We start from the raw sequence: 14,689 nt of genomic DNA, 5'->3' as shown, positions 1-14,689 counted from the left end.
ATATAGAATAAAAATACAAATAAATATACGATAAAATTCTAATAAAATCCCATTAAAACTAAAACGATTTCTTAACTACCCCAGCTCACAAAATCCAGATGGCTATGATCTCTTCAATCATTATGTAGGAGAGGCACTTTAAGGCACTAGCCAACCCCAAGTATGTCGATTCTCCTCCCTGCCCCAAGCCCAGTGGCAGAGCCAGGTCTTGAACTTCCTCCAGAAGCCTAAGAGCGATGGGGCTAATCTCACCTCCAGGGGCAAGATGTTCCAAAGGGCGGGTGCTACTGCCAAGAAGGCCTGCCTCCTGGACCCCGCCAGATGGAATTCTCTTATTGACGGGGTCCGCAGCATGCCCTCTCTGCATGACTGGGTGGGACGGGCTGATGAAGCGGGGATGAGGTGGTCCCTCAGGTAACCCAGTCCCATGCCATGTAGGGCTTTAAAGGTGATAACCAACACCTTGAATTGGACCCGGAAGCAAACTGGTATCCAATGCAGCTCACATAGCAAAGGTGTTATGTGCGCCCTTCTAGGGGCGCCAAAAATAGCCCGCGCGGCCGCATTCTGGACCAGCTGAAGCTTCTGGATACTCTTCAAGGGTGGCCCCATGTAGAGTGCATTGCAGTAGTCTATATGGGAGATAACAAGGGCATAAGTGACCGTCCAAAGGGCTTCCCGATCCAGGAAAGGGCGCAACTGATGCACAACACGAAGCTGTGCAAAGACCCTTCCAGCCATGGCTGCCACCTGCTCTTCGAGCAGGAGCTGTGAGTCCATGAGGACCCCCAGATTACGCACCGGGCCTGTCTGGGGCAGTGCAACCCCATCCAGAACTAAAGATGACAAAGTCCTGGATACGGAGAAACCCTTAACCCATAGCTACTCTGTCTTACCAGGGTTCAGCCGAAGCCTGTTGTTCCCCATCCAGACCCCTACAGCTCCCAGGCACCGAGAGAGGGCAGTCACAGCATCACTTACCTCACCCGGGATGGAGATATACAATTGGGTATCATCGGCATACTGATGATACCTCATCCCGTGGTGACTGATGATCTCGCCCAGCGGTTTCATGTAGACGTTAAATAGGAGAGGAGAGAGGACCGAACCCTGCGGCACCCCACAAAGGAGGGGTCGAGGGTCAGATCTCTCACCCCCTATCACCACCGATTGGGACCGGCCCTGGAGGAAGGAGGTGAACCAGCGCAAAACTACGCCGCCCACCCCAAACTCCCTGAGCCAACCCAAAAGGATACCATGGTTGATGGTGTCGAAAGCCGCTGAGAGGTCAAGAAGAGCGAGGATGGATGCACTACCCCCATCCCGCTCCCGCCAGAGATCATCCATAAGTGCGACCAATGCTGTTTCTGTCCCATATCCAGGCCTGACTGAAAGGGGTCTAGATAATCCGTTTCCTCCAGAATCCTCTGGAGTTGTAATGCCACCACTTTCTCAACCACTTTCCCCAAAAAGGGGAGGTGGGAGACTGGATGAAAATTATCCAGTACAGTAGGGTCCAACGATGGTTTCTTGAGGAGGGGTTGTACCAGTGCCTCCTTGAAGGCAGCTGGAAACACCCCTTCCCTCAAGGATGTATTAACCATCGCCTGGACCCAACCACATGTCACCTCCCGAGCTGCTTTCACCATCCAGGAGGGACATGGATCTAATTGGCAAGTGGTGGCATTTACTGTCTGGAGGATCCTGTCCACTTCCTCGGGTCCAACAGGATCAAACTGTTCCCAGATAACATGGTACGTACGATCCCTTGGTATCTCCACAGACCCTGCTTCACGCTTGGAGTCCAGCGTGGAGCAGATCCGAGCAATTTTGTCTTGCAGATGCTCCGAAAACTCCTCTGCATGGCCCTGTAGGTGGGTCACTGCACCCACCTTCCCCAAAAGGGATTGAATTATTTTAAATAGGGCCGTTGGGTGGCATTCTGCAGACGCAATAAGAGCGGAGAAGTATTGACGCTTCGCCTCTTTTATCGCCACCGGGTAGGCCTTAATAGCGGCTCTAACCAGTGTTCTGTCGGATTCGGTCTTTGTCTTCCTCCAGCGGTGCTCTAGACGTCTCTTAATCCTCTTCAAAACCCTCAGCTCCTCCGTAAACCACGGGGAGCATCGGGTATGATGTGGCAAGAGAGGTCGCACAGGTGTGATCCTGTCCAAGGCCCCAGCCGCCTTCCTATTCCAGGTAGTAGCCAGGGCCTCCGCTGGACCATGCAGCAGATCCCTGGGTATAACCCCCAGCTCCCTCTGAAACCCTACTGGGTCCATCAGTCGCCGGGGGCAGACCAATCGAATGGGTCCTGCCTCCCTGTGGAGGGGGGTGGCATAAGAGAATCTCAAGGCCACCAGGGCGTGATCTGACCATGACAATGGGGATAGCTGTAACTCTCCCCTCAGGTCACATTGCCACTGCTCCGAGAAGAAAACTTAATCCGGGGTGAGGCCACTGTCTCGAGTTGGGTTGCGAATAATCTGAGTCAGGCCCATGGCTGCCATGGTAGCCATGAATTCCCGAGCTGCCTCAGAGGCCCGACCCAGGGAAGGCAGGTTGAAGTCCCCCAGAACCATGAGCCTGGGGAACTCCACTGCCAACCCTGAGATGGCCTCCAGCAGCTCAGGCAGGGAGGTTGCCATGCAGCAGGGAGGCTGGTACAGCAGCAACACTCCCAACTGCTCTCGTGCACCCAACTTGAAAAACAGGGTCTCATAACCGGCCACTTGTGGGGCAGGGCCCCTGAAGGCCACCAGAGACTCCCGGATGACAACTGCCACCCCTCCCCCCCTCCCCTGGAGTCTCGGCTGGTGTCATACCGCAAACCCGGCAGGGGACATTTCTGAAAGGGGCACCCCCCCTTCGGGGCCCAGCCAGGTTTCAGTAATACATGCCAGGTCTGCCCCCTCCTCAGTGATCAAGTCACTTATGAGGGGGGCTTTGTTGTTAACAGACCTGGCGTTAAGTAGCAACAGCCGAAGACCAGGGCCCCTATGGGTCTGCTGACCAGGGCCCCTATGGGTCTGAGTACAGAGGGCCGGAACACACCACTGGTAACAAACACCGGGGGCGTCTTCCCTGAAGATGGCCCGCCCTCCGGCTCCCGCCATAACATCCCCTACCCATCACCACCTCAATAGTATGGTCCGCCCTGCAGCCCCCAGAGACTCCAAATCCACCTAGCCCCATTCCAGCACTTCCAGAGTCTCTCGCTTGGAGTAGAGGTCCCTATTCACACACCCTCACACATACACAGTTACCCACAGGGCAATGGCAAGCCCTCTGGCGCACCAACTCGCGCTCTCGGCGCCATCTGGGCCGAGCCATCACCCACCCATTCATTCTTCAATCACACTGCTCCCTGTTCGGCCTCTCTCACCGGTTGGCCAGGGGCATCTCATTCGCTCCCCCTCACCTCCTGCCTCTCACTCAGGAGGTGAGTGCTCTCCCAACACCGTCAGACACTTCCTGACTCCCCCCTCGTCTCTCACCCCAGGAGGGAGTCCTCATTCACACTGGAGGGGCCCCAACAGCTCTCCACCGCTTCCAGGCAGGTAGGGAGGGGATGGCCCAGATCTCCTTGCCCAGCTCCCTCCCCTTCCTCGGGCCTACAACTCCAAGGCCTATACCCCTAGGTCTATCCTGGGCTCTCCCTGGTCGGCCAGTCAGTTCGCTGTCTAGCTGGTAGTCGACCTGCTCCACCAAACCGGGCCTCCAGGCTCGTTCCGCCGGCTCACTGCACTGCTGGGCTGCTGCACAGCTTACCCGCTCTGCCAGGCTGGACCTCCAAGGTGGGTCTGCAGGTCTGTCTCGCCACTGGTCTGTTGCACCGCCAAACTGCTCCACTGGGCTGGCCCTCCAAAGTCGGGCTGTCGCGCCACTGAGCCGTCCGTCTGCCACACTGCCAAACCACCCCACCAGGCTGGTCCACCAAGGCCAGTCAGCTGGCCTGCAACGCCAATTCACTGCACCATCAGGACGCTCCCCCGTGCCTCCAGGCCGCCATGACACCGCACGCCACCATCCGGTGTCCCCATGGGTCACCCTGCCAACGTTCCTCATGCCACTCGAGCCTCCCCCAAGTCCCATGCACCGCCAATCTGCTGCGCCGCCAAACCTCCGGGACTCGCCACATCACTTAATCACTTGACGGAGGATGGATCTCTACAACTCCCAGGCTTTCATCTTTATAGAGGAGATCGAGTTACAGAGTCATCAGGCAAACAGAAGGGAGGTGGAATTTGTTTTTATGTTAACATTGGTTGGTGTAAAGATGTTAAAATCCTGCATAACTCTTGCAGCATGTACTTAGAGACTTAGTTATTAATTGCAATCCATACTATGCTCCACGTGAATTTTCTTCATTCATCTTGATTGGAGTTTATATAACTCCTGCTTCCTCAAACAGCGCAATACAGACTCTAGCAGACCAGATAATTGGTACAGAATAGAAGTATCCGGACTCTTTACTCATTGTCTTAGGAGATTTTAATAGTACTAATCTTACACACGAGTTGCCCAGATATATATAACATGTTAGTTGTCCTACTAGAGGCAAGAACTTATTGGACCATTGTTACAAATATACAAAAAGGAGCTTACCGCTCTATACCACGCGCTGCAATTGGATTGTCTGATCATTGTATGATCCATCTCATCCCCACCTATAGGCAGAGACTTAAAACTGCAAAGCCTGTGATAAAATCAGTGAAGATATGGTCTGATAATGCTAAGTTAAATCTACAGGCCTGCTTAGAGTGCACAGTCTGGAATATTTTTGAAGCTGCCTCAGCAGATCTGGATGAGTATACTGATACTGTGACATCATACATTAGCTTCTGTGAGGGCATATGTGTGCCCACCAAGAACATACGCATATATAACAATAAGCCATGGTTTACAGCAAAGCTTAAGCAGCTGCGCTGTGACAAGGAGGAGGCCTATAGGAATGGGGATAGGATTATGTATAATCGGGCCAGAAATGTACTTACGAGAGAGATTAAGGCAGCAAAGAGGAATTATTCAGAAAAGCTGAAAAATCAGTTTTCAGCAAATGATCCTGCAACTGTATGGAAAAGCCTGAAGAATATCATTGGCTTTAATAATCCATCTTTCCTGAATGATGAGAGTTGTCAATTGGTAGACGACCTTAATATGTTTTATTGCAGGTTTGAGAAGGAACAGCTGTTATCTGCTGTTACCAACTGTGCTTCAGACACATCTGCTGCTACCAACTGTATTTCAGATACATTGTTAGCGTCAAACTTCTCTATACCCATTCCCAATTCCTTGGGCTCCTCACCTCTGGTGATCTTGGAAAAAGAAGTGTGAGATTTATTTCAAAAACAAAAGATCAGAAAAGCTCCAGGCCCAGATAGTGTGACTTCCTCCTGTCTGAGAGCTTGTGCGGAACTGGCCCCTATTTTTACACATATTTTAAATAAATCGTTGGAGATGTGTTATGTTCCTTCTTGTTTTAAAAGCTCTACAATTATTCCAGTTCCTAAGAAATCTTCCATCAGTGAGTTGAATGACTACAGACCTGTCGCATTGATGTCTGTAGTTATGAAGACCTTTGAGAGGTTAGTGCTGGCTCATCTGAAAGGATCCTCTGCTAGATCCATTGCAGTTTGCTTATAGAGGAAACAGGTCAGCAGATGATGCTGTCAACATGGCTCTACATTATATTCTGCAACATCTTGAATCTCCAGAGTCTTATGTACGAATCCTTTTTGTGGGCTTTAGCTCAGCGTTCAATACTATTATTCCAGGAATTCTTTATAACAAATTGGTCCAGCTTACTGTGCCTGACCTTACCTGTGGGTGGATAATCAGTTTTCTAACAGATAGGAAACAGTATGTGAGGTTAGGCAAAACTATATCCAGTATTTGGTCAATTAGCACAGGTGCCCCTCAGGGATGTGCGCTCTCCCCGTTGCTTTTCTCCCTCTATACCAATGACTGTATTTCAAAAGATTCTTCTGTTAAAATTCTGAAATTTGCAGATGACACAACTGTTATTGGTCTCATTCGGAATGGTGATGAGTCGGCATATAGCCGGGAGGTACAACAACTGGCCTGTGGTGTAGTTATAACAACTTGAAACTGAATACGCTCAAAACTGTAGAGATGGTTGTGGATTTTAGAAAGAATCCTTCTAACTCCCCTCTTCTTACTGTATTTGATAGCCCAGTATTAGTAGTAGAGTCCTTTAAGTTCTTGGGCTCCATAATTTCTCAAGACCTGAAATGGACGCTTAACATCAGAACTATCATCAAAAAGGCACAACAAAGGATGTTCTTCCTGCATCAACTTAGGAAGTTTAATCTATCTCAGGAGCTTTTGGTACAGTTCTACAGAGGAATTATTGAATCTGTTATCTGTTCTTCTATAACTGTCTGGTTTGGTTCCGCATCCAAGCAGGACAAATATAGACTTCAACAGATAGTTAAGTCTGCAGAAAGAATTATTGCAATCCGCCTGCCTTCTATAGAAGACCTGTATATTGCAAGGGTCAAAAGGAGGGCGGAGAAGGTAACTGCAGACCCTTCGCATCCTGGACATAAACTGTTTCAACTTCTACCATCAGGACGGCGCTACAGAGCACCGTATGTCAAAACATCTAGACATCGAAACAGTTTTTTTCCTCGTGCCATTGCTCTGTTGAACTCCTAATTAATGTACCTTGATATAATGATTGACAATGTATGATAAGACATGACTGCTGGGATGTGACCGGTAATGCTCTGTTGGTTGTGAACATATGTTGGACAACAGATGCAATATACTGTCCCTTAATTCTCCCTTTAAATATGAGTGTGTTAGTTAATAGCTGTAGTATTATTTCCTTCAATTTTTTTTTCTTTCTTGATTGTATAGTTTTAGTAAATAACATTGTTGCTTTATTATTGTTTATTTTTGATGTTGTGTAGATATGTTGAGAGCAATTCCACCGAAGTCAAATACCTTGTATGTTTGATCATACCTGGCCAACAAAGTATTGTATTGTATTGTATTGTATTGTATTGTATTGTATGTATAGCTCACTCAACTCAAAGGTTTGAGCGTGTACATATATAGTTTACAACATGTCAGATTACAAAAGCAACAATAAAAATAAAATTATAAAAAACAATAGGACTAATAAATTAATCCTCCTCCAAGATGGATGCCAATAAAAGCTAGGGTTGAAGGTCCAATGAAATAAAACTGTCTTTAAAATTCATGTAAAATCCATGATGGAAGTAGATTTACAGACCTCTGGAGTGAAGAATTCTAAAGTGTGGGGTCTGCCACAGAAAAGGCCTGTCATCTTGTCCATGTCTCCCTCTTTTCAGATGGAGGTAACTCATCACCATTATTATTATTATTATTATTATTATTATTATATTTTCATTAAACATTTTTGAAAAAGAAGGGGAAAAAAGACAAAGAGACAAAAAGAGACAAAAAAGAAAAAAGAACCTCCAAAATGAATAAACAGGGAATTTACAAGCATCATAGAACTAAATTTGTTACATAAGAATTTTCAATATTTCATTAGTTTTCCGTAGGTGAAATAACATAATACCTTACATCAATTTTAAAAACTGCAGGTCATTGTTAAAATCCAGTTAGTATATAAATATCAATGGCGATATTGCAAGATCTACCCTTATTTGAGAGATCACTGAAAATTAGAATACTAAGGCTTTATGTTAAGAGAAATCCAGATTTTGGATGTGGTGCAAGCCGATATGGAATTATAATCCAAAAATGGCTTCCCATTTGAATTAAATTCTGTGTCAGATTTATAATGGAGGAACTCTTAAGAGGCCTTCCCAAGATGGTTTGACCAGCCGGCAGATTTAATTCCAGCAAGGTAGTGCCTGATATAAGCCAGTTTTAGGCCATATAGGCTGCATCATGTACGATTTTTGGAAGGAAGATTTTCCTTCCTGGGCCAATAAACCCAGATTTAGAAAGGCCCATAGTACATCCTTTGGTAATATTTTCAGCTTAGTATTTCATTAATGCACCAGACTCAATCAGTAGTGGAAAATGGAATAAGCAAGGAGTGATATTGTGTATGCTTCTACTTTGCTTGCATCTGGAAAAAAAATGGTTCAGAGAAAGGGAATGCGTTAGTTCATACCCAAAATAATATAATCTTCAAATATGTTTAATTACAGTGGCAGTTCAGCTTTCCTGAATTCCCAGTAGAAGAAAACATTGATTACTTCATCAAATTTTATAACCTCCCACCAGCAAATTTAAATCAAGATTATTCAGGAAAAAACATACATCTAACTTCTCCAGGTAACTGAACAAATAGTGTTGATTTACAAATTTTCATCTTAAAATAACTTCTGTAAATTTAGGACTTACATATATTATTTATATATAAATTGATAAAATTGTAAGCATTAAACATATACCTAAAATAAAAGTAATGGATCCAGCTGAGCTTCATCTGATAGATGGAACAAGCATGGTATCTAATCTATAGACTTAGAAGGTGTTCAGTTGCTCTGGAACAGCTTATACCTTCATGCAGTTTTTCCTAACCCTCATTTTAAAAGCTTTTTCTCAACCCATTGATTCCGATTTTTTAATCTTTCATAATTTCTAATACAAAAACTCTTATTTAAATTCAGGCTGTGAAGACGATAGGTTGAAGTATTGCAAAAACTGTATAGAAAAAGGTAAGTACAGTTATTTTCATTAATTCATTACAATAAGGGACATTTAAAAAGTTCTTATAAAGTGTATGTCAAGATATTAAATGCATATTATGGTGACATTGACCATAAGCAATGACCTATAAATAAAATGCCAGGGAATCCAGTGGCACCAAAAGGATGAATACGCTAACAAGTTTTGGTTCACTATAGAAGAGCATTTGGTTATGTTCTTTTTCCTGCCTGGTCTTAATTAACAGCCCTGCATACAGTTTTTGCATTTATGCAGAGCTGCTTAGTAACCTGCTAGAATTGGGATTTACCCAGGAAATAGTGCATCCCGCTGGGATATGGTCATGGGTTTTCTATTCAGTTCTTTTCTGATTGTTGTAAAATTGTCTCCTAGATTTCAACTAGAACTTCCTATTTTTCAAAAAATTCACTCCTTTTTTCTCATGTACAGTATTTCTGTCCCTGATTACATCTGCCCGTCCCATCAGGTCTGGCAGAGGAGGCATGCTGTGGGTCCTGCCTGTCAAGGAATTACATTTGGTGGGTCCCAGGAGGCGGGCCTTCTCTGCCGTGGCACCTGCCTTGTGAAATCTTCTCCCCTGGAAGTGAGGCTAGCCTCATCCCTTTTAACATTCCGCAAGTCCCACAAGACCTGGCTAGGCCATCAGGCCTGGGGGTCCCAGGGAACTGGGGAGATTTTGTGATGGCTGCCTTGCTATGGTTAACATCATCCTCTCCTGTTTTGTGGCTAGAAACCAAATTTATAGTTTTTATAATTTTAATAATTGGTTTATATTTATTTATTGGTTCTTTGTTGAACGCCACCCAGAGTCACTGAGATGGGCAGCTATACAAATATGATAAGTCAATCAATAAAAATAAATATTTACTGCTGTGTACGTAGTTGCCAATACAGTACACAGACTCTGGTTATTGCTGGTTGAGTTAGGTAGGTAGGTATTTATTTAACAGTTTTACGGCATGCCCAGCTGAAAAGACTCTGGGCAGGTTAAAACAGGAAATCTGGGGCTGTCATCCTAACACATACGGCAGGCACCAGAGTGGCCTTTTGTCTATTTATGTTGGCCTTCACCTAATCAGAGATCCTGGTTATCTTATATAATTTAGTTGTGGTTTATTTTACTCTTTCTTTTGGGGCTAGGAAACAAATTGGTGCCTAATTGGTTAGTCTAAAATGTCAAATTTATCATTTCACACAGCAAAGTGTGCCATATTGTCTAAATCTCCTTGGAAAAATGTTGGAATGTAGTTAAGTAATAAAAAACAATGATGGTATTGAAGGAGCAGTCATTTGGGACATTCATTAATCATATCTATAATTATTTCCATCCTTCTGTCTAGGAACTGCAAAGCAATGTATAATTTAAAGTAAAATGATTAAAACATCAGTCATGTTTTTAATCTACATTTTTTTCATTTCCTAGGGAGCTTGTGGGATCCAGATATAACAATATGTAACAGGGAATTGGAACTAGAAGTGAATTTTACACCTAGTAACTTTACTTCCAGATATAAAATCCATCTTTGTGACTCTGATGAATGCGATAATCCGGTTCTTCATTCTGTGTCTACTACCAAGGTATATTTTTTCTTCTTTAGATATAAGACTAGGAATGAGTATGATGGATAATTGTCAGATTACATGGCTAGGGTTGATGAGAGTTGAACACAGATGACATCAGGTTGGAAAAAGTCAGAATTAATGTAAATACTGGCTTTTGAAAGAATCATGTAATTACAAGCTGAACAGATAAATAAAAAATGCCATATTTCCTTTTTAAAAAATTAAAGATTTTGAAATGTTCTGTAATACATTTTCTGGAATTTCTTTTTGGAATAGGAAAACAATATTAGAGTTTCTGAAAAAATAAGATTGAGTGATCAAAGAAGAAACATAATATTTAAAGAGGTAAGATTTTATTTTCTCTAGTCAAAACGTCAAATTAGAAGAGCTGCATCACTGTTTCTAATCTGTACCTAATATGTTTTCTTTTCACTGGTGCTGCAGTGTGCAATAACTTTGTTCATATATAGGTGGAAACAAGGGAAGGTGATTTTAACCAGTTTTTCCTTCACTCTTTCAGAGATGTGTGTATCACATTTCTGTATGATGATAGCAGAGTGGTTACATTGTGCCACAAGCTCTGCCCCTTTTGGGTGTGCCTGTGATGTCATGACACACATAAGAAAGGGGCAGCGTTTGCATTGCAGTGCTGCTATTGTCAGTCTTCCTTTTTTTCCTTTTTGTGGGGTTATAATATATTTGTTAAAACATTTAAAGGAAGAGAATAAATAGTTAATAAAAGAAGAAAAGAGGATCAAAAGAGACATAGTGGATGAGAATAAAATATCAGTAAATAATCAATATTCATTATTTCATTAATTGATTAACTAATTATAGAGTTCTAACTTTTTTATATCAACTTAACAAATAACCAGAAGTCTCTATAAAACTATAAACAAGATATTAATATTGTTATCAACACTATATGTAATTGTTCCAAAAAAACAGATGCACATAACCATGTAAAGGGAAAAGAACAAAAAGGGGAAAAAGGAAAAAAGGGAAAATTAAAAAGGAAAAAATGAAAAGAAAAATCAGTAAAAACAATTTTGGGAAACTACACAGCTTTAAATTTCCTTCCATTGTACCTGACTGATAATTACATCAACATATTTTTAAACATTAAAATTGCTTCTAATTACTTTATGTCAATTGTTTCCCACTTAAAAGCCTTACTTTAAGTGTCTCGGCTTGCCTTGTTGTATGAAATATTACACATAGGGGAGCTATTCTTGCTTAGTCAAACTTCTGTTCTGAATATACAGTATACTGTTAATTTTTTCATTGCTGCCTATTTTCCAGGTTTGATTTCCCAATCTGGTTTCACAATTCCAGTGTTGCGCCAAATTTATCATCATGGCCATCAACATATATCTTAATAAACTGTATTTTTAAAATTTGTTCTGGAAAAATTCTTAGCAAAAAAAACCCTGAGGTTTCAATTCAGACTTTGTTTTTACATGTTTTTGAATTATGGTGTGTATTTCTTCCCAGTACTGTGGAAAGTCCATTAGCTAGGCCAATACCTTCTAATATTGACATTCTGCTTTTCAGGGATTTTATCCATTCAATTATGACAAATGACTTGCACAGTAATATAATTTAAAATTTGGAAGAGCAAGTCGACTCCTATCTTGAACCTTGTAACATTTTTAATTTTACTGGTTATTTTCCTTTCCAAATAAATTTATTAACTGTTCTATGCCAATCTTGCAAGATTTTTCTGGGATTGAAATTGGTGCCATTTGAAATAAAAATAAAATCTTAAGTAATATATTCATTTTAACAGTTGCAATTTATCCTAATCAGGAGAGTTTTAAATGTTTCCACATTTTCAGCTCTTTTACAATTTCTCTCCATAATTTGGTGCCATTATTTTGAAATAGACTTTTGCTACTGCCTATCAAATACAGTCCCAAATATTCCACTGGGTCCTTTGTTATCTGCACAGCTTTTTCTGCACAAAGCTTTCTTCATCTTGGAATAAATGTCTTATTATCTTTGCTAATGTCAATCTGAGAGAGCCAGTCTGGTCTAGTGGTTAAGGCAATGGGCTAGAAACCAGGAGACCGTGAATTCTAGTCCTGCCTTAGGCGCAAAGCCAGTTGGGTGACCTTGGGCCAGTCACTTTCTCTCAGCCCTGGGATGGAGGCAATGCAAATGACTTCTGAAAAACCTTGCCAAGAAAACTGCAGGGATTGTCCAGGCAGTCGCTGAGAATCGGACACAATGGATTTTTTAAAAAATCACAGATTTTTGACAAGATGGTATGGAAGAATTTAAGCAATTTGAATATTAATGTTTTAGCATAGGGCTCCTGAACATAACCAGAGTTTTAAGTATAGCATCCAATAATTAGCAAGTTTTTAGCACAGCTTCACTTCTGTATTAGTGGTTAGATTTCAAGAGGAAGTTGGTCAGACAATTAGACCTAGTGGAAAGTTGCGGTTTGACATTTAACAGGTGCGATGCAGCATAGTGAATCTATTTTAAACTTTTTGTAATCAATCACATTTATTGTTGCTGTATTATAAATACACCCTATTTCCTTGTATTGATGTCTTGCCCATGGAGTGTTACTAAAAATGGCCATGTGTGCTGGACCTGGCTTTGCAAACCCATAATAAAGTGTTTGCTGACTGAAGTTCTCTAGTGTCCCACTTGAGGAGACAAAACGGACCTCTTCTTGTACCTGCATAGCCAAGTGAGAAGGGAGAGAAAACTTGCAAGTCATAAATAGGATGGAAATAAATTTAGGAATTCCCTCTTACAGATGTTTCTCCAACAAAGTTGATGCTAATGGAACCTACAGTATATCTAGCTGTAATGGATTTAATTTTGATGGAACATGCCATTTTTTTAAATCGGCAAAGTCCAGAGCGGATCTCTTTTCTACAACCCTATTCTCACAGCGCTACCTTCTTCACAGTTATGAAGGGATTTCCCAATGCAAAATAAAATATGAAAACACTACTTAAGGACTGTATTTAATAATAACACCAGTACTATTTTTTTGCTTCTCTTCTTCCAGCTAATTCCTTATTTTCCAGGATGTGGAAGTGATTGCCGAAGGTACTCTTATTATCAAACAGTTTGCACCAAAGAACCTATCGCTGGTTAGTTGAGACTTTAAAGTATTTATTTATGGATGGCAACATTAAACTCTATATGCTAATATAATTTTGTTAGCACAAGCTCAAGATTGGCCAGTGAGACCGCAAAGCTCATTCGGGAACCTTCAGATTGTCACTCAGCCTATATTTTCTTACAGGGTTGTGAGAATAAAAGAGCTTGGAGGTAGGGAGAAGAACCTCATTAGTTGCTCTGAACAGTTTTAGAGGAAGAGCAGGAGATAAAGTAATAATCTTGGTGAATAAGTAATAGCAGTCAAGAGTCTGTGAGATGTTAACAAGCAAGATAAAAGGTGATGGAAAACACCTTTTTGAAATAGATTATCTGCAGGCAGCCAGGACCCATAATGTGCAACTCAGTGGTAATACATTATAGTCCTCAACCTCTCCAAACTATATGTGTCAACTTTGGCCACAAAAATGTCGCTCATCCTAACACCATCATGATCACTCACTCAAAAGTTATAAAAGAAAAAAGCTCAGAAGTAACTAAAATGGTAGTCAGACACAATGTAGATCTAATAGCTAAATAGATTAGACCTGAAATAGCAGGTATAGTATTAAAATGGAGATTGTGTCTCATTTTTCTCCTCTAGCTATAAAAGTGGATTAATATTGTAAGTTGCTAATATTCACCCATTTCACATACATGATACTTGCGCATTGGTTCTTTTAACTGAGTGTTGTATGCCACCCAAAGTCACTGAGATGGGCACTATTTTTATACTTTTACTGCTTTAATATACAAAAGAAAACAAAAACAACACAAAAAATTAAAATACTGGAACAAAAGTTAATAACAAACAAACAAAAAGAACAAGGAAGAAACAGTGCATGGTAAAATGCATAAATATAATAACTGCTTTTAACCAGTAGATTAAACCATGACCACATGGGATAATATTGGTTGGTCTATCCAATATATCAGTAGTAAGCCAGTGCAGAGGTGGAAAGGAAGCAATTATCTCCAATCCAGGATTTTAAATTTAGTATAATAGATTCTTCCCATGGAAATAAAACCATCTTTTTGGCTACAGTCCTTGCACCATAAATTGATAAATGCCAACTGTTTGATATATAGTTCAGCATGACATTCTCATTCTGAAACTTTTTTTTTCTGAATACCATATAAACTGAAAAATATTTCAAGTGGCAGGTTTCAGCAATCATGGTTAGAAGGATGTCCAGAGGCTACCAAACCGACTGGAGAGCAGGCCTGCAACTAGGGTCTCTGCCACCTGGGGCAAACATGGATTCTGCGCCCATTTTGGCACCCCCCCAGTGCTCACTTTGGC

The 14,689-nt window shown here is 41.9% G+C and overlaps 1 protein-coding gene across 1 annotated transcript in view; it reads left to right on the top strand.

Annotated features, from left to right (window-relative positions):
• The window catches only part of IL17RB (interleukin 17 receptor B), a 35,362-nt gene that overhangs the window by 17,837 nt on the left and 2,836 nt on the right, over window positions 1-14,689 (top strand). Inside the window, exons 5-9 of the mRNA XM_063292852.1 lie at window positions 8,178-8,304; window positions 8,643-8,690; window positions 10,124-10,278; window positions 10,540-10,608; window positions 13,295-13,379. Coding sequence (XP_063148922.1) covers window positions 8,178-8,304; window positions 8,643-8,690; window positions 10,124-10,278; window positions 10,540-10,608; window positions 13,295-13,379 — 484 coding nt within the window. The remainder of the gene's footprint in view (window positions 1-8,177; window positions 8,305-8,642; window positions 8,691-10,123; window positions 10,279-10,539; window positions 10,609-13,294; window positions 13,380-14,689) is intronic.

The sequence above is a fragment of the Candoia aspera genome, chromosome 2, assembly GCF_035149785.1.
Source record: "Candoia aspera isolate rCanAsp1 chromosome 2, rCanAsp1.hap2, whole genome shotgun sequence".
Lineage (NCBI taxonomy): Eukaryota > Metazoa > Chordata > Lepidosauria > Squamata > Boidae > Candoia > Candoia aspera.
Note: the sequence above shows the minus strand (reverse complement) of the source record. Positions and strands in the feature narration are given on the sequence as shown.